This window comes from Mus musculus, chromosome 7 (assembly GCF_000001635.26).
Source record: "Mus musculus strain C57BL/6J chromosome 7, GRCm38.p6 C57BL/6J".
Lineage (NCBI taxonomy): Eukaryota > Metazoa > Chordata > Mammalia > Rodentia > Muridae > Mus > Mus musculus.
In genome coordinates this window covers 87423240-87445089 of record NC_000073.6, presented here as the reverse complement: position 1 = coordinate 87445089, position 21850 = coordinate 87423240, and the positions used below count along the sequence as shown (strand labels likewise).

At 33.6% G+C, this 21850-nt stretch overlaps 1 protein-coding gene across 2 annotated transcripts in view; it reads left to right on the top strand.

Moving 5' to 3' along the window:
• The window catches only part of Tyr (tyrosinase), a 68742-nt gene extending 48423 nt beyond the window's left edge, over nucleotides 1-20319 (top strand). For both annotated transcript variants that reach the window (NM_001317397.1, NM_011661.5), the window contains 2 exons: nucleotides 6972-7153; nucleotides 15806-20319. In NM_001317397.1, coding sequence (NP_001304326.1) covers nucleotides 6972-7108 — 137 coding nt within the window. In that variant the 3' untranslated portion in view covers nucleotides 7109-7153; nucleotides 15806-20319. The remainder of the gene's footprint in view (nucleotides 1-6971; nucleotides 7154-15805) is intronic.
• The last annotated feature ends 1531 nt before the right edge of the window (nucleotides 20320-21850 follow it).

Genomic DNA, 21850 nt, shown 5'->3' with positions numbered 1-21850 from the left:
AAATGAATGAATTTTAAGAATAAAATGTCTTATATTTGTATATACAACATTTTGTTACATTTTGTTATTACTAGTGGATGTTCTAAAATTGATTCTTAAACACTCAACTTTTTTACGGCCCTTCTGTTAATTTTGTTTAATAAACTTATGTTTTGTTTTAAAATAGTTTCACTAATTAGATAAAATACTGGGGTTTGGCATGCATCATACCTTGTTTATTGAATCAATAACATCTTAAAAGAGTATGGAACTGTTGTTGCAGTTAGCAAGCCAACACTGATAAATTACATAGGCAAAGTCCATATTAGAAGTGACCCAATGTAATTCTTGGACCTGTGCTGTGACTAAGATCCTATCTTACCATTATTCACCAAGCTTTCCTATTCTCAGCTATGATAGTTTTTCTCACTTCCATTTATTAATCTTGACATATTGGAGTCCTACTCAGGTGTCTTATATAATGTCCCTTAACAGAACTTGATTCTTATTGGATATAAGTTTTGTATTGTAAGAATATTACAGAAGTAAAGTGCTATGTGCTTCAAATCATATCAAGGACATGCCACTGTTAATAGCATATGTTTTCTGGTACAGGTGGTTTCTGACAGGTTTCTCAAACTGTTAAATCTCTCTACTATCTGATAATGCACTTCAGAAGGAAGTCCTTATAGAATATCTGCAGAAAAAAAAATTATTATTTGAAAGTATTTGATATTGTAAATTGCTCCTACTTATTAATTCATTTATATTAGTGTAAATATACCTCCTTTATTTTATAGTTTGGACTATAAACCAATAATACCTAGTATTTTAATTTAAATTGCTCCATATGTAGCAACTGTGAACAATTTCAGTTTGATCCTTGTCCTGAAATATTTCTCTCTCTCTCTCTCTCTCACTCTCACTCTTGCTCTCTCTCGTTCTCTTGCTCTCTTGCTCTCTCTTCTCTCCCCTTCCTGTGTGTGTCTGTATCTGTGTGTATGTTATAATAAATATTTCTGTCTTTAATCATATCCTTACTCTATGCCACTACATGGTATTCATACAGGGAATTCATATTCATTTGCCACCATGACAAAACAAAACAAAACAAAACAAAACAAAACAAGACAAGACAAAAACCACAAGTTATTCTCTTGGAATTTATCTGATTTGTTCAATCTTATATTCTGGTGTTCCAGTTATGATTATGCTTCATCTTTAAAATTACTCAACAATTTTCATTTGGATCATTTGTTTTGTTTTTTATTTCTTCTTTCTCTGCTTCTCCCTTGATTCTTCGCTCTCTCTCTCTCTCTGTCTCTCTCTCTGTCTCTCTCTCTGTCTCTCTCTGTCTGTCTATCTGTCTGTCTGTATCTCTCTCTCTCTCTCTCTCTCTCTCTCTCTCTCTCTCTCTCTCTCTCTCTCTCTCTTTATCCATTTGGGTTTGAGAAGTTTCTGCTAAGTCATCTTTAAATTTTCTAACGTATTCCTCATCTATATTAAGTATATTCATCAACTCACTGAAGATATCCTTCATTTCTATTGTAGATATTATTTTATTTCTGAAGTTTTCTTTGATTCTTTATTAGAGTTTGTACATCTGCTTACATATATCATCTTGTCTTGTGAGTTTTTTATTGTGAGTTGTTTACATTTCCTTTTAAAACTCAGCGTATTATTAGTATAGTTTTGAGCTCTATGTTTGATAATCCCAAAAGTATACATGGTATTTGGAATTCTGATAATTGCTTTGTCTCTTTAGACAAGTTTTATTACTTTGGATATGTTTTGTTTTTATTTAATTGTAGTAGCTGAGGTAAACACAATGTTAACGTGAAGATTTATTTTTTTTTTCAACATCCAATAATCTTTCATTGATTTAATGTGGTCATAGTTGGCATAGGTTTCAGATTTCCCTAGTACCTTTGATGTTTTTTCTTTTGGTTTTGGAGTTCCCCATATCCCTTTCTTAAGGACATATATATTGTTCCTCAGAATATTGTAGTTCCTTTAGATGTAATCTCTGGTCTGACACTGTACCTTTGTTGGTGTGATGTTACAGTCAGAGAGCCAGGAAGTCATGTAACATATTGTGAAATTTTTGTAACTTTTAGTACACCAATGTCTGGATTGTGAAATTTTTGTAACTTTTAGTACACCAATGTCTGGGTGCTATGGCTACAAACTTGTGTCTCTAAACCTCTTTAACCTTACCCATTTTCTCCTCCCTTGATTCAGCAGTACAAAAAACATTTTCTGGAGGCCTTGGGCCCTTTGGCCTCTCCCCCCTCCACACACACACACACACACACACACACACACACACACACACACACACACACAAACATACACACACACACACACACACACACACACACACACACTGAATAAGATAAGAACAGCAGGTAGATTGGGAGAAATCCGTTTCTCCAGTAAAACAAATTGTGGACATTATCTTAATTGGAAAAGTTCTCAACATATTTCACAATAATTGCTTGCATGGACAGAGTTAGACAAGATCTTGTACCTTCATCCTGAAATCCTTGTAGAATTCCTGGATGTAAAGTCATAATGTGTGTTATAATATCCATGAGACTGCTACCCCAGAAGTTTGTCACTATTACCCAAGTCTAAGTTTTCCTGAAATGTTTAGGTGTTGTTATCATTTTATGGACCCAGTTGCATTGGCTCCTAGTAGATAGATTTTTAGTCATATTCTTTAGGATACATATATACCTACAGCTTTAGGGTAAGAAATTTGTTCTGAAACCTCGATTTTCTTATGGATTCAAGAGAAGTTGCTCATTTTCCACTTTATTTTTTATTATTGCATAGAAAATAGCAACCTAAGACTTTATATTAGACCAGAACCAAATAGTCTATGGTAAGTTTATCTTTAAAACTTATCACGCTATCTCTCTACGGTGGCTTTTTCCTAGTTCTACAATACCTCTCTCCCTATTTCTCAGACTTTCAATAATCTATCCAGATTCAGTACACGGGAGGGTTTTTTGGTTTATTTTTTATAAGATTTTCCACCCAAACTGTCACAGTGAATATACAGTTTACTATTAGTATTTCAATGAAAACCATATTCTAGACACAGTTTCATGAAATTAGTTGAAGATGAAAACTATCACTGACGATTTTAATCGAGACTAATGCCTTCATTTTTATAAGTTGATAAAATAGTAAGCAAATTAATGGTCACATCCATTAAATCTGGAGCTAAGGATTGATGCCCTTGTCCTACTAAGGTAAGAGTTTTGTTTTTATTTCTCAGTAGAAACAAGATTATTTATAAATTAAACTATAATAGTAATTTTTCTCAGATGAAATCAGGTACAAATTTTTCCTTCAGCCTCTGCATATTGGCCTGTTCCTATATCAAAGTTAAGAGGGTTTGGGAAAGGGCCAATTGTGAAAGACTCTGCATATACCTAATATATATATATATATTTACTTGTTGAAAATATAAGGCTTCAAACTAATAAAATATTATACACACACACACATATATATATAAGTTAATAGTATAATATCCATATGATTCAAGTATATATAGAATATTATATGTACATATCTTAAAACTAAATATATAGCATTTACATGTGATCTTTTCATGTTTGGCTTGTTCGTATTTTCTAAATTGAATGTGGTTAACAAGTAAGCCTTTTTTGAAGATAAAAGTACAAGCTAATATTTTTAAAAAGTCATAAAATTATAACTCTTAGAGAGACTTAGGGTTTAGAAATCAGTTCTAATCTTTTTCGGGTAAAAAAGCTGGAAAAGAATATCAAGCCTTCAGAGGTCTCTTTCCTAATTCTGCCTACCAGAAGATGACCATTATTAGAGAACTGGCTTCAAGCATATGGCCTTCATATTTCTGTCACAGCATATTTTTTTTCTTACCAGCTGTAAAGTTCTCCTAGTTTACTGATAATAATATGAAAGATGATTAGCAAAAGGGATCGGGAAAAATGCTACTATCAACAATCTGTGTCTGATGCTGTTTTAATCTACACAGTATCTTTGTACCATAAAAGTTATTTCCATTTTGAATTAGCAGAAGTTGACATGCAATATATGGCTTATATATATTTAATAATAAACCAAAATTAGAAAAATTTTGTTAGTCATGATTCATATTTTCATGTTTCACATATAGATAAAATATTGACTAGACTAGTGATTGAAATCCAGATCTCGTTGTGGTAAATCTCCAACCCAAATATGCCCAAGCAATGAAAACACAACTCAGTTAATAGGAATACATGCTGTGCACCTAGATTAGGCAGCTCTACCACTACACTACCATCTTCCACATCTATGAGACCCCTCATAACTTGAGGTTTCTCCAGGCCATGTGCTTCTGCTCCTCCTCCTATGCCTCCTCTTTCTCTTCCTCTTCCATTTTCTCCTTCTTCTCTCTCTCCCCACCTTAACTTTTATCTGCCCAATCATCAGCTCTCCTTTATTTTATAAATTAAGAAGAGAAGCAGGTTTACAGGAAATCACCTGAGTGCTGACTCATTCCTAGTTCGAATTCCCTCACAGGAGAATGGAATTAATATCAAATATAATTAGTCCCAGGGCTATCCAAAACAAGATCTCAAGTGATAGAATTGCTTTATACCATAAAAAATTATTATTTTCTTTTCTATTTGACTTTTTGTTCTGTTTGTTGTAATTTAAACTGTATTTTTTTTAAATTTATTGAAGTATTAACAGTCTCCCTTTTATGTAACTTGATCTCTACAATGTACTACCTTCTGACTTTCTAACTTACATTTAAAATTAGCAATAACTTATTTGGACTTTCATAAATATTTATAACATTGGAGTTTTGAATCAGTTGGATAGTAAGGATAAATTTTGTATTTTTAATTTATGTTTTAATCATGAGAGATTCAAACCTAAAGGTACTGCTCAAGGAGAGTTCATTAACTCCAGGTTTCTTGTTCTTCCCCTGTCAACCAGTCTTGTAACACAAATTGATTTCTTTTTCATGCTTATAAGAGCTCTCTATAAATTCTCTTACTATTTGAGAATTCATTTTTCGAAATCTTCTGATGCCTTTATTTTTTTTAAGCATTGTTACTAATTTTTATTGTGTCTAACAGAAACTAACATTGGCTTATTTTAGTAGGAACGTTCCAAAAGGAATTTAGTTAGCTTACAGAATTATTGTGAAACAAACTCAGGGGCAGATCAGAATAGGGGCAAACTCATGAGCAAACATACCAGAGAACAGATTAGTGCAGAATAGATTCCTTTCATGGTACAGCTGTCTTTTGCCAAGGATCACCTCAGCTTTGAGGGAGATTCTGAGAGAAGGAAACAACTGGATGTCAAATTTTGGTTCCAAACCAGTAGCCTACTTGAGATAGCTTTCCAGATTGCTTTCTCTCTGATCTTTTTTCTCTGGAGATCTCCAGGCAGCTCTCATCTCTGTATTCTGCTTTAGACTGTTCACCAAGCAGTTCTTGCTAAAAATTTCTCTGGATACCTCAGATCTTACAGATCATAAACTCAGTCTTTTATTGTACATATCAATCTAGTCATTTTCTCCAGGTTCCCTTTTGATTATCCTACAAATCACTATCCCATGACCTTGCCTCTTGATTCTTAGGATACAGCAAAGCACAATATTTTTTTTTAAACATTGCAAAATCATTCAAAGATCTGCCAGCAGAGCTGTACAAATTATAAGCTAGCTGGGTGGGACCCTGCCCTGAAATTATCACTTCTTCATGCTTGGGCCTGGACCTAAATTCCCTCTGTCCCAGGCTGACCTTGAACTCAGGAATCTGTCTGCCTTTGTAATCTTAAACAAAAAACTTAGCAGGATGGGATCTCTTATGATCACCACTCCCTAAATCTCCTTATCTCCTTCCTTACTGTCTTTCTTACAAATTGGTTCAGGGTGCAGCTGGTTTTGTTCTTTTAAAAAACTCCTGCCCCCTCCCAACAATTCATATCATATCCTTATATTTCACATAGCTGAGAAATTATATATTTTCAAACTCATGTTTCTAGAGTTCTCTTCCACAGCATTAAGGGCTATCCTGAAGATTCCAATGTTTATCATTTTGGTGAGATATTAGCCACACCATCACCTGCCAGATTCATGCTATCTCTGATTATCGGAGTCTTTACCATTAACAGGAAGGACATTTTTTAAAAGAAGAATGTGAAAATATGTACATTGTTATACAAACAAGCCATATTCCCACAGCAGCCATTGACACTCATGAAGGCCCATGCCTGTTGGCCCTGATTCAGGGGCAGGAACCATGTCATTCTACCTCTAACAAGTCCATATCTGACCTGGCAATCTTATTTGCTCAATGCTATTCCAAAGAATGTCATTGCCCACCATTAGGATGGATTTCCACTGTCCTTGGTTTGTTTGTTTGTTTGTTTGTTTGTTTTGTTTTGGTCGCTATTTCCTATTCCTAGAATGGTTTTGTCTTGTTGCCTGAATAGTAGTCATGTGGTCACATAAAAGCTTTATGGGAAGCTGGAAATGGGCTGTTTCATCTTCTATCATTAAAGGTAGGCTCTGCCTTAAAAACATGATCTTTCCTAACCATAAGACAAAGACTGAAATACCTGATATAGAGAAAAACAAAAAGTGATTATGGTCTAGTCTTTTGTCAATTTAGTTTTATATGGTTTTTCTTTTGACTTTCTTTGCATTTTTAAAGTTATATTTAATATTATGACAATATTTCATGAAAACAAATGTTGAATTCTGAAACCTCTATACTATCTATAAAAGTTTAATTTTCATAAGGAAAATTTGAAGTTATCCTCACACTACTTCTGATGAATGACCTTCTTCAGGACATGAAATTGTAACTTGTCAAAGTTTGAAGATAGCACTTGATCAAGTCTTGTGATATCAATAATTGTCTTTTAAGAACTTAAAATTTACACCTTATAAATAAAATGTTCCTGACTCTGAGTAACCCTTCCCTCTGTAGTATTTTTGAACAATGGCTGCGAAGGCACCGCCCTCTTTTGGAAGTTTACCCAGAAGCCAATGCACCTATCGGCCATAACAGAGACTCTTACATGGTTCCTTTCATACCGCTCTATAGAAATGGTGATTTCTTCATAACATCCAAGGATCTGGGATATGACTACAGCTACCTCCAAGAGTCAGGTAAAGCTCAGTTGCCTTCAGATGAACTATGGAATGCAATGTGGGTAACCTCTTTGGGGGCAGTTAAAAACACCTACTGTATACTCAATTTTTTTTCTAAAACTTCTAAAGAAACTATATTATGCCAATTTATAATTGTGTAAACTAGAACTGTATTTCAATGATTCCTAAATTTATAACTATTCCATCTAGTATAGGAATTTTATACAGTTAAATTGTTGAAGAATATAGGATTGGGAAGCTTTTGAACCATGAATTCCAATGAATTATGTCAGCTGTTTTATGACCTAGGGATATTCTTTCAATTCTGTGAATCATATTTTATTCATTATATATTTAGATAGGAATAACTGTATTTTTCTGAATCAGGTTAAAGAATTCAGTCTACGAATCATATGGTATTAACAATTTGTGATCTTCCATCTTGAGACTCTTGGTAGGATTACCAATGCAATAATGGAAACTTTCAAAATGAACTAATATTGGGTTTCATAATAATTCTTTAATGTTAACTATTATACCTTTGGCTAGAAGCATAATGTAAAGCCTTAGGACTGGAAGTAGCTATGGGCTTTGGCCTTCCTAGTCAGAACTACACTAATATCTTCTTGATGAAGAAAGAATAGGTAGTAATAAAAGCCTAGTCCATGTTCTTCCTATGGGGCTGCAAACCCCTTCAGCCCCTTGAGTACTTTCTCTAGCTCCTTCATTGGGTACCTTGTGCTCTGTCCAATGAATGTCTGTGAGCATCCACTTCTATATTTTTCAGGCACTGCCAGAGTGTCTCAGGAGACAGCTTTATCAGATTCCTGTCAGCAAGCTATGTTGGCATCCACAATAGTGTCTGGGTTTGGTGGTTGTATATGGGATGGATCCCCATGTAGGGCAGTCTCTGGATGGTCATTCCTTCAGTCTCTGCTTCACACTTTGTCTCTGTAACCACTAACCAAAGAAAATACATGGTGGACTCATGACTCTAGCTGCATATGTAGTAGAGGATGGTCTAGTAGGTCATCAATGGGAGGAGAGGCCCTTGGTCCTGTGAAGGTTCTATGCCCCAGTATAGGAGAATGCCAGGGACAGGAAGCAGGAGTGGGTGGGTTGGTGAGCAGGGAGAGGGGGGAGGGAATAGGAGGTTTTCTGAGGAGAAACCAGTAAAGGGGATAACATTTAAAATGTAAATAGAGAAAATATCTAATAAAAATGAAAAGAGAAAGAAAGAAAGAAAGAAAGAAAGAAAGAAAGAAAGAAAGAAAGAAAGAAAGAAAGAAAGAAAGCCAGAAAGCCTAATCCACGCAGGATCTTCCTACTATTCTAGTCTACCTATTTGTTGCAATGACAAATGACTGAGAAAGTCACATTAAAAAAAGGTGAGGTTTCAGACCATGATCAACAGGTTTTATGGGTTTGAAGTTGAGGCAAGATAGAAATATCATGTTAGGGGTTTGTAGAAAAGACAAAGAGGGAGTTATAATTACGATGCATCCTTCAAAGGCAAACTCCCAGTGACTTAATTCCTCCAATCAGTCCTCACTTTCTACTTTCCAGAAAGTCCTAATTAGTGTATCATATTGGGAATCCATCAATTGATTAGTCAATTAATGTAGCCAGAATCCTCCTGATACAAATTGTCAAACCTATCAGCTGGCAACTAAGTCCTTTAAACATTTGTCTTTGGGTGTGTGGGTATGTTGAACTATATGTATTTACATCATTTAATTTATTATTCACTAGATAGGTATTATTTTCCATAAAAGAGATGAGAATGCCAGTCTTATAGAATTGAAATGACTTCTTAAATGTTAAATAGAAAGCAAGTTTTGACAGTTCCCTTAGCACACTATGCTTTCACTATAGCATATAAAGACTTCTATATAAAGGCTAGAAGAATACAATGTAAAATTACAAATTGTTACATGAAAGAAACTTGAATACTTTCATTAGATAAGGAGAAATGAACAAATGTGTGATCCTCAATAAAACCTAGCTCGTATGATCAACTTTCATTTCACTGAAATGACTAATCACTGTAAGGACCAAATCCAAAGTAGAAGTCTGTCTTACTTAGGGTTTTACTGCTGTGAACAGACACTATGTCCAAGGCAATTCATAACGGACAACATATAATTGGGCCTGGATTACAAATTCAGAGGTTCAGTTGATTATCATCAAGGTTGGATGCTTCTAGACATACATGGGGCTGAGAATTCCACCTCTGATTTCAAAGCAGCTAAGAAAAGTCTGGCTCTGAGGCAGCCAGGACAAGATTCTTAAAGCCTACCCTCACAGTGACACACTTCTTCCAAGGCCACACCTTCTCCAAAAAGGCCACACTTCCTGATAATTCCACTCCCTGTGCTTTGCATGTTCAGACCACTACAAAATCCAAAAGACTGTGCAAGGAAATACAAAGACTGAACAGCAAAATTTTACAAAGATTCAGATAGGAAAGCACTGATTTGTATACAATTCATCTTTTACAATGTTTGACGAGTTAGTAGGCCGCAGATAGAAAAGGGCAGAAAATATTTTAACCTGAAAGAATAAGACTAAAAAGCAAAATGACCTCTGTGTTTATGAAATATTGAATTCTTCTATTGGTTATTATCAACAAAGAAAGTAATACTGAAAAGATTAAGATGTTTTGTAAAAGTTATCACAAATTATATGCTTTTTATTACTGCAGCATTGTCTAGGTATGATCCATGGATCACTTTATTCCTCATTACATTTTTAGGACAAAACTCATAGAAATTGGCAAATAAGTTATATACTGAATGAAGAAAACGGAGATTATAGGACTCTTTTGAAGCTTTTTAACCTGTGGTGCAAATTCATTATAGTAAAATTCAATGATATATTTAACAATAATAAAAGAAGGGCCAAACACAAGGGGTACATCCATATTTTTGTTATGATAGAATAAGATAGGAAACATCAGGGTAAATATTTCTCAGTGCAAATGGTACCAAAACTTGAAGCTCCAGACACCTAGGCCTTAGATCTATATGAGAGAGGAGGGTCAAAAAAACCTAATAGAAAGTTGAATATATTTTTCTAAGTATGTCAAAATAAACAGTATTAATTTGAAATGCTTTACTGATTTACTATCTCTTTTATACAGTTATGAATTTACACAGTTAAATTTAGAGAAAGTTGATTTTAAAATAAGTAATAGAAATTGCCTATTTTCTATTTTATGAACCATTCTTCATTATTGTTTATGCATTCAAAGTACTTAAAATTCATCTCTATTCATTGCTAAACTTCAAGATTTCTAAAAAAAATATTAAATGTTTTCAATAATTTAGTTCATGCGGGTCATTATTCATCATTCAGGTATTCATGTTGATAATCACTTAAGTATTTTGTTGTAGAGGGCAGCTAATGTCTGAAATTGTCAAACATTTTCTCTTGTAATGAGATTCAGTGATGCTTTAAAAACTGAGAAGTAGGTGATTTTCTTTCAGGGGTAACTGATAAAAGGCAAGGAGAGAAACATCAAAAGAGAGTTTATTTTGGCATATGATTCCAGAAGTCTTGATGTCTTAATGCTAGAGAATGTATATTAATGGCCGCTGTGCACATGAGACTTGTTTGTATAATAATCTACATAATTACTTTAGGTTCCCCCTTCAGAGAAATGTCTTCTTTGCCAAGGTTAATGACCCTTGATAATCAGAAACCACAATAGTCCTGGAGACCAGGGTGTGTCTAATGTACTAAAATGCTCTGATCTTCAGGACAGCCTGTTAGAAAAAACAAAAACAAAAACAAAAAATCTTCTGAAAACATGAATCCAAGAATGTATAATTTCTCAAATATGCGAAACATAGGGAAGCATAATGAATTATAAGAAAGGCTTCATGGACCTAGAAGAACAAAGGCAACTGCGCTATGAGCCAGCTTGACAGAAAAATATTAAGAAAAGAGAGAAAGAGGTAAAGATGGAATGGTGATCTCAGAGATGGATCTCACCCAGGTAGCTTATTGTCTGTGCTTACAAAGGCAGGCAGATCTCTGAATTCGTTTGCCACGTTAAAAAAATAAAAAATAAAAAGAAAGAAAAAAATTGTACTTGCTGATTTATGAGATAATCAAAAAGGAACATGGAGTAAATGACTGAATTGATATGTTAATCTGGGCTTTAGTCTGCAAGAGAAAGCTACCCAGAGAGAACTGTTTGGAGAGCAAACATTGGTCTTTTAGAATTTTCTTGTTTTGTTTTGTTTTTTTGTTTTTGTTTTTGTTTTTTTTATTGACCTTGGTCAGAACACCCAAGTTGGTGGTTTGTTTGTTTGTTTTGCTTGTTTTTGTTTTTGTTTTTTTCTAGCAGATTTTCTGACTTTGGTCAAAAAACCCAAAAGCTATCCTAAGGAGCTGTTACAGCTCCTTTTAAAAATTTTTAGCAGAATTTCTGACTTAGGCCTGAAAACCCAAGAATTTTTTTTTTTTTTTTTCTTTTTAGCAGCTTTCTGACCCTGGCTGGAAAATCCATGCACTATCCAGAGAGCTTTTAGATTTTTTTTTTCTTTTGGCAAGCCTGAGCTGCCTGGAAAGCTGTCTCAAGCAGAACACTGAGCTGTAAGTTGTACCCATGACTGATGTTGAGTTGTTTTTTGACCATTCTCAAACACCACTCTGAGGACCCCCTCTCCACTGTGAGGCTATTTCTTAGCATGGAGAGATGACGTAGTATTTAAGAGCACTAGCTGTTCTCTTTGATCCCCAGGACATAAAAGAAATAGCACTTATTATGCAATGTGCTACACATTGAGGAGACATTTAAAATGAACTATGTATGTGAATATCTAAGAGTAATTGAATCTAGACATTTAAGTCCCATTATCAAAACATGTTTTTTAAGTGTATTTAAGAGTGATTTTCAGAATTACTGAAAGTAAATATCACATTTCCATTGATCTCATATTTTTATTATATACATTAATGTCACTCAAATCTAGAGATTTCCAGTTTTTATGTCAGTTATTTCTTAAATTTTCTAATGATGATAAACAATCAAACAATCGGTTTCATTAAAACTATCTTCATAACTTCTAAGAAGATTTTCAGAGACAAGTAAAGAAAAAAAACAGAAAAAAGATGGAAAGTTACTTATCTCTATAGTCACCACTTAAGTAAAAAAAGAAGTTCTATTTTTGTCCTCTTTGAATACTGAACTTTAATATGCAGTTAGTCAAATCCCCCAGTTGAAAGAGAATATTCCTGTGTCATTCATTCTGAACATTATCAAGCTAAAGTGAGACAAACATCCATTTCTCTCCAAATACCTCATAAGTAAATGTTGCCTTTTCTTTGTTTTACATATGTAATTTCACTGTGAATTATTTATATAGAATTATCATTCCAGCATGCCATGAGTACTTATCTTTTATTTTTATGGGATGAGCAGTTAATTAACTTCTCAAAGTAATTAGAACGTTTGAAGACTGACTATCAGCAAATAAATAGGAATGAGATTAGATGAAAAGATAATTTGATTATTAAATTAGATGAGGGGGCTACTCAAAGGATCAAAAAGGACAAAGAAGGATAAAGATATAGAGAACCAGGTCTTCTTCAGTTCTCTCCAGCTCTTGATTTTCTGCTTCTTATATTGTGCTGGCTTCATTTCCTGAATCCACTCTTTCTTAGTTTGCAGGATAGTGCATTCCAAACAGTGATTAGGAATAACTATCATGAATCAGGCATTCATCCATCCTGTACATTTATACATCCTGTAAAGTATACCTAAAAAAGGTGACCATGGAAGAATTACTGAAATTTCCACTTCAACAGAGGTGGGATTAAAAAGTGGATAGCAAAGATACTAAAACACTAGTTAAAATTTTGTGACTTAAATAAATTGTTTGCTAGTGTTTGATACTCTACTGAAAAAATAGTCCATAATTTTGAAGACTAGACCTTAATCTTCTTTAAGACTTAATGTTTACATGGGATTCTATAATCTATGATGGCTTATTCATATTCTTAACAGAATTCAATCTAAACAACCCAAACAAAAGACAGTATACAGAAGTTGCCTTCCATAAGCAATCTATCTACGTTTATTGAGATAATACAATGTACCCTTTCTTTGCTTCCTGAAAATTAAAGTTTATTATGTAGTCTGTAATATAAGCAGAATATTAATAATTAATATTAATACATTTTAACTGTTTCTTTGAGATACTGCATGCTTTAAGTATATATGTGATATCAAGACTATTATTTTCTAATTGTATTTATTTTGAGCTAATTTTCTAATATAATTAATATTCATATATAATTAATTGATATGATTCACTTCTACAAAAGCATACTACTTCAATATATATCATCTGATAATTCATGTCTCACCATACTATTTATTTTTTACTTTAGGTATGTTTTAAAATCCAGGTACTATTTTTATAATATATTTATGTATTTTTTAAGCTATAGTTTCTTTTAGTGCTGGAAAATAATGCACTCTGCTTATGTTTGTCTATATTTTGTATCTGCTTACATTTTATTCTCAGATGTAAATCATGTCATTCACCATGTTTCTTAATTTCATTTTGTCAAATAACGATATGTGTAATTTTAAAGGCTAGATTTTTCCAAATACCAAAACAATGACTTCACTTTCCATGTTTATGCTTTCACCAGGTTAGTGCCCCAAGTCGGCTACCATAACTTGTGTAGCTAAATTTTTAAAAATTATTCCATGTTTCCAAATAATATGTAAATAGCAATATCTTTTTATTCATCAAGTCTATCTCAGGTGTCTTCATGTATAAATGAGTTTACTTCTCTTACAAACCTATTTTATTTGTACCATTTCAATATGGGACTGTCACTTAAAGACACATTTTGAATTTTTTGTTATTTTTCTACACTGAATCTGTCTGATATAGTGATTTCTTATATTTTTTCTCTGAGAGCCAATGCTCCATATTTTTATTTTAATATATATAAAATACATCATGACCAATACCTGATTTTAAAAATAAACTCTAAGTTTTACCTCAAAACATAGTAGATACTGGCTAATTTATAATTTGTTTTCCATTGCTATCTATTGAATATCTCTCCCAATTGGCCTAATGTTTCTTCATTACCTTTTTGGAGTGTAATAATACATTCAGTCATGGAGTAAACATTTACTTTTCTCATGGGATTCAGGCACTCTACCAAATTTCAGGATTACTTCATTGTATCCACCAGCATTCCACCCATACCCCAGTTCCCAAAAAATGACTTGGAGGCTTATTATTATATTAATAAATGCCTGGACCTTAAACTAAGCTTCTCTGACTAGCCTGTAACTCAGTTATCCTGTTTATACTATTCTATGTTTGCCACATGGCTGGTTACCTCATTCAACTTCCTATCCTGCATTGCCTAGTTCCCAGAGTTCATCTCTCTCTGCCGGGTGTCCCACTTTGTAATCATTCCTCAGCTTATTGGCCATTAGATATTTATTGTCAAGTGATGCTTCCACACAGTACCGAAGATATTATCTCTACACACCACAGTTTGGGTTTTCAAGGAGTCAGTATAATATAGAACATAAACATATAATTAGTAACTCTAATACAATGTGTTGGTGTAATAGTAGAAGAAATGTTATACTTACAGCATTTAGATGTTTAGGGTTTCTTGGACTAAATAGAAAAAGTGGAAAAATGCTTATAAGAAACACATGAAACTAAAGGTGAAATTTGACTCTAGGAACAATTTTAGGAAAAGTACAGGGGAATATCAAAAGTACATTCTTTTCAAAATATGTATGTTAGACTATCTGTACTAGAAGATTCGGAGGTAGAAATTTATTTATGGGTGGCAGAACTCATAATTGTTCAACCCAGTTGTAATTTCTTATGTGGTTTGAAGTAATTATAGATGGTCAAAGGCTACACGTTTTCCTTACTTGAAATTATTTTTAAAATATTCTTGGCTAAAATCTATTGTCTTAAGACTGAAAATTTTAGTACTGGAGACATATCTCAACAGTTAAGAGTTTGCTTTTCTTACAGAGGAAAGAAGTTCAAATCTCAGTACCAACATGGGCAGCTTGTAACTACTTGTAGCTTTAGCTCCGGGGGTACATTCACCCTCTTTTTTACCTTGGTGCATTCTGCATGTACATGCACATGTCAATGTACACACACACACACACACACACACACACACACACACACACACGCACAGATCTCTGCAAGAACAGAGAGTGTACAAATGTCGTAGTGTTCTTGAGAATGCTCTGAGACTACAAAGTTTCTTCTAGCAGTATAGTCAGTGTTACTCAAATAATTTAAATTATCAACAGATCATCAACAGTTAATAATATAACTATGTTTCATAGATCAGCAGTATAATTACATAATCATCAAAAGGAATTGTAACAATAGTACCTAACAATATTGCACATCAAGGGTTATATTCAAGTTTCAAAAGATCCCAAAAGCAGAGAATTATTTTCTTTTCTTCCTAGGGAGGAAAGGGTGCTTGAGAAGGAAGAGGTTAATTTTCCCCCAAGATTTTCTTTTTATTAAGCAAAACAGCTGGCATTACAACCCAAGCCTCTTACTCCTAAGTAGCATGCTAAAATGCTGCTGATGGTGCTGGTGATATCTGTGAAAACAGCTTGATCTCTTTCTATTTCAGATCCAGGCTTTTACAGAAATTATATTGAGCCTTACTTGGAACAAGCCAGTCGTATCTGGCCATGGCTTCTTGGGGCAGCACTGGTGGGAGCTGTTATTGCTGCAGCTCTCTCTGGGCTTAGCAGTAGGCTATGCCTTCAGAAGAAGAAGAAGAAGAAGCAACCCCAGGAGGAAAGGCAGCCACTCCTCATGGACAAAGACGACTACCACAGCTTGCTGTATCAGAGCCATCTGTGAACATCCTAGGAAACAGAGTGGGACTGAAAGGTTTTACCTCACTCGACCTATTTGTTGGTGTTTCTACAAATTTAAACTAGTATAAAACATAGACCATAGCTGTTTGGCTTTTTTTCAGACCCATGTTTTTTCCTAAGTCCTAGTTTCTAAGAAATGACTGGGATTTGCTAAAATATATATATATATATAAATAATAACTTACTAATAGCTAAATAAAATTTCCTCTTACAACTAATTGAGCTGGTTTTTATGAATGTGTCTTAATTATTTAAACTTGAGGCACATTTTTGTTTTCCTTACTTCATTGTGAATTTCCAAGAAAAATATTCTCTCTCTCTCTCTCTCTCGTGTGTTTGTGTGTATGTGTGTGTTAACTGATTCAAACAATTTTGAAAATCTTGGATTGATAGAAATGATTCATTAATTTATGAAATTATTTCATTAATGATTAGGAAAGACGAATAATTACTAAATTAGTAACAGAGGAGAACATCTGCCAGCTTTTATTAATTGTCATTTAAGTTACCTTATCTACCTTCTGTGACTGGTGGAAAAATATCAGGCAAGAGATGGGAATGCTCTGCCTAATAGGATAGTGGCTCCTGGAAGGAGTGGGTTATTACTAGAGATTATTACCTGAAGTTTACCATAGCCAGAAAATTAATCAAAACAGATGACTCAGTAACATCTGAAGCTTCAAGTCGGCTTGACTGCAATCTGAAATCATCAAGCCCAAGAGCCAAAGGAATGGGAACAGCGATGGGAAACTATCTGAATCAGATTCTAGTGTGATAGTGTCAGGGGCACATGGGTCATCTTTGAGACCTTCACACCTGTTGAGTCACCAAAATTTGCTGTGAATGTAAATTTTTACTGTAAATTAATTTTTTCTTTTCTTTTTAAAAAGATTTATTTATTATTATACATAAGTACACTGTAGCTGTCTTCAGACACACCAGAAGAGGGTGTCAGATCTCATTACAGATGGTTGTGAGCCACCATGTGGTTGCTGGGATTTGAACTCAGGACCTCTGGAAGAACAGTCAGTGCTCTTACCCGCTGAGCCATCTCGCCAGCCCAGTAAATTTTTACTTTAGTGAAAGTAAAATTTAAGTTTTAGTTTTTAGTTTAGTAAAATTTTAGGAAGCAAATTTTTAGTTTTCTAAACTAATTTTTTTTTCTAGTACTGGACATCAACCCAGTGCCTTGTATATGCAATGCAAGCATTTTCTTGTACTCTGCTACCTAGCATGTATATATAAATCTACCCAACAAATGTTCATTACAGCTGACAAGGGTCTTTATAAACTCAGTGTTTCCCTTTATCACAATACAATTCCCTCCTTTGCCACTTCATGTCATCATAGAATATTGTTTTTTTCTCTAGCGGTTCAAGGTATGTATTTGTATAGCAGTCACACCTTTGATAAAAGTTACCATCTCTTTGATTATATATTCTCATTATGGTAACAAAATTATATTATGACTATTTCAATATATCTGAAAGTTTCATTAAATTCTCATTAACTTTGTATATTTCAGTCTTGCTTATTGTGAAGCTTTTATAAATTGCTTCACTTTTTTCTGAAATTGTCCTGTTGCTACATCATTCTGTTAAGAAATAAATAAGTGGCAATATTTTCCCCCTTTCTTCTTCCTCTAGGCTTTTAAAATTAATTTTAGTATTCATATATTTTTATCAAATCAAACATGCAATTCTCTATCTGTAGAGATTAACCTGTGATCGATACAAGTCATTTTAACTAGTGTCCTTATGAGGCTGACAGCAAGCATAAATCATTGATGTTCAGCATTTATATAAGCTTTCATTTATGAGTAGAGTTTGTCAGTTTATACAATAGAATATAAATTATAAACAAGCTATTAATACCACAAAAGCCTTAACATTATTTAGCTGTTGCAAACTACATATGAACAACTTTAGTAATTTTCATGTTCTATTTAAGTTTTATATGCTTCAAATTTATTATTTGGGGCCTCTTATTGTTTTTTTATATGGCAGCATTCTAGGATGGAGTGTGAAGAGATTTCTTAGCCTCAATCCCCATCTGATGCCCTATGGGCAGTGATGGCTTCTGTTTGAGGGACACTCAGTTTTCTATTCGAGTCCTGGTAGAGTTATCATGTTCTGGTAGAAGGATTCAAGCCCAGTAGTATAGGTACACCATGCCTTATAATGACTGAGCTATTACATTTAAAAAAGAATAAAAGCATGAAGCTGAGGAGGCAGTGAGGTGGGGGTGGATCTGCGGAGAGTCACATGGAGAAGTGGAGGGCAGATTTACATTATATCAAATTTTCAAAAAATAATAAAATATTTATAAAATGTAATTGAACGAACAATATGTGGGTTGGAATCAAAACTCATGTAGAACTTTCTTCAGTCACTAGATCTGATTGATTGTGAATTGATTATTAGCCATTTAAACTAGTAGACTCGAGACTTACCTTAATTATTTAGTTGCCAAATTTGGGATCACAATTGAATATGTCTCCTCAAAAAATATCTTAAAAATTCATAGTAATCACTTTCACTTTCCTTTTGCCTATTTTAAAATATATGCATTCTCTTTAATTAAACAGCTCTGCATCCTGTTTGTCCCATAGGTAAATAAAATGTTGAGTGTGAATATTTAGTGAAATATAGTTCTTAATAAATTTGCTTTACTAAAATTATTTTTACTTTCTTAGTCTTTTTTTTTTTTAGAAAATTAAAAGTAAATGTATAGAAGTAAAAAGTTTGTTTTCTAAATCAGTGTTCTATATGTTGCATAAACTGGTTCCTACTGCTGGATTTTGTTGGCTTTCCAGTCTCAGAGCAGTGTCTGGATTACAGGTAGATATTGCTGTACTAGGATGAAAGTAGACTGTTTTAATGAGAGATACTTTCAATTTCACAGGAAAGGTGATTTCTATTATGTTAGGCCAATAATCCTAACTTTAATGGCATTTCATAATGGGTGCTGAGTTAACTGTCTGATGCTGAAATTATACTAAAAATAATGTGGTGATCATGGAACCTCAAAATAAAACAAAATAAACTAAAAATTTATCACCTTTTAAAAATCTAGTATTATCTTTTCATTAACTAGAAAACAAATGTTGAAATGTTTAAAAAGAAATATTTAGCAATATACACAATAATTGATTAATTTCAGTTTAATTTTTAAAATATTTTATTCTTTCTTAATGACAACTACTGTATGATCTGGCTCATAAGTAGTAGCGGTAGCAGCTTTTGCAGAGCATATACCCCCTAAAATCTGTGTCAATATACTATTTGAGTTCCCTGAACATCTGTTTATTACAGTGCTACTCACAACAACTAGGTTGTGGAGACACCCCAGATGTCTATCCACAGACAAATGGATAGAGAAACCATGGCATGTATACATGGTGGAGGTTTGTTCAGCCATAAAGAAGAATTAAATTATGTCATTTGCAAGAAAACTAATGTATTTATAATTCATGATGATGAATGCAATAGGTCACACTAAAAATCACGTTTTTCTATATTATATATACATATAAGTGTATACATGCACATTTTCAGGAGGAACTATTTGTTTTTTTTTTAACGCATTCTAGAATGTAGCAGGAAAGACAATATTGTGGGTAGTTTGGGGTTGCATCAGTATAAGCAAAGAAAAAGTTATACAAGTATGAAAATTTTATAATGAGTACATTATAAAATTTGTAATGTGTACAATAAATATATACCAATATGCTGTATAATAAATATATACCAATGATTAAAGAAAAAATCCAAGTAGTTATGTATTTTACTTATAAAGACAAAATGAAATCAGCATTAACTTATTTCACAGATATTTCCTAGAATTTGGGGGTATAAAGATGATTAAGACACATAAACCATATGCTACATTGAAAAATGCAAGTGGGGTAATAGGAAAGTAGATAACTACTTATAAAATTATGATGGAAATAATCATTCTAGAGTAATATTCTAAAACACAATTTAAAAAGTAAGGTCATAAAATAGAAAAATAATTACCCATCTCAATTCTAAGACATAATTTTTTAGATTAGATTAATCTCTTCTTTAACAATTATAATAGAACCTTTTCATCATTTATATACTGGATGCATGTCTAAGCACTACTCTATATAATTTCTGCTTGTCATATGAACACTGAGTATGGTTATATTACTTTATTTTAATGATGAAGAAGCTTGAATAACAAAGATATTTTAAGAAGTCAAAAACCCTATTAAATTGTATGTATCACAATTTTTAATTTATGCCTCCATGACTTTAATTCTTATTTCTAATGCAAAGCCATATTGTTTCCATGACTTTTACACATATCTTTGATTACTTTACTATAATTATCACCATTACTAATAACACTGGGAATTTGTTTTATATGACAAAAATCTGTCATGTTTGCACATATATCATCATTCCTTGGATAGTGGAAGTTATTGAGCTGAGGTTATGCTCAGTGGATAAGAACACTTGCTGTGCAAGCAAAAAGGCCCTAATTCAGACTCCAACATCTATATAAAAAATATGGCCATGGTAATGCGCTCACCTATAACCTCAGTTCTGTGCAGGAAGTGTGACAGAGACAAAAATAAAATCACTCGATTTTCTGTCTACCTGCCTAGCTCCAGCTTCAGTGAGAAGCTCTGTCTCCAGTGAATAGGTAGAAATTGGTAAAGAAGGACACTGGGGATTCTTCCTTTATATATATATATATATGTATGTATATATATATGTATGTGTATATATACATATATATATATGTATATATATACATGTACACGTACACATACAGAGACAGACAGAAATAAAGACAGCAGAAATAGAGACAGAGATGGAGAAAATCAAAGTGCAGATGCAAATAGTTTAATTGTACAAATTTTTGAAGTTCAAATTAGTGGAAACAGATCTTTACACTAGCTAGTATGATTTTAAATTCACAGTTTGTCTCAGCATGTAAAAATAACTACATTGTACAGTAAGTCCTGGAATTCTATAGTTCCATAGGGACACAAAGTCAAGAAAAATAATACAGATAGAAAGAGATAATTAAAAATAGAAAGACATCATCCTGCTTCATCTTGACAGTAGTATGAAAGTTCCTAGATAAGCACCCACAGTGAAATAATACCTATTATGTCAACTGTTCTAAAAGTGTTCTTGGTGGGATGATTCTTATGTGTAGCAGTGAATAATCTACCTTGATCTCCCTTCTGGGAGTGGGGTCAGAACGTGTGATCACACTTCTTGTCACCTGCCAGAATTTTCTGGATTTGCGAATGAAAGACAGAGAGACAGAGAGAGACAGAGAGACAGACAGGCAGGCAGACAGACAGACAGACACACACACAATTAGAACACACACACACCATACACCACAACACACACACACACACATACACAGACTCGGGTCAGCTTAATTTTAATATGCCTTGACTAGTTCAGTGGCCAGGCATTTGCAAACCTCCCTTCAGCTAGCATACACTTCCATCCGTACTCTTCAGTGAACACTTTCTAAATCTATATTTTATCTTTGTTACCCTAGACCGAAGATGGTGAGTGGCCTCTGGGGTCATTTCCCTGTCTTAATGATGAACTCTCTGCTTCCCTGTCATCATGGGGTATGGGGTGGTCAGTACTAAGCCCCCTCATAGTGGAATTCCTTTGTCTTCTCCTTGCTCAGAAATCCCAAAAGTCCTGCCTCTTTCACTCTGACCAGCTATTGGGTTTGGCTCTTTATTGACTGTGGGGAGCGGGTGTGGCGGCAGTCCCAAAGGCGCC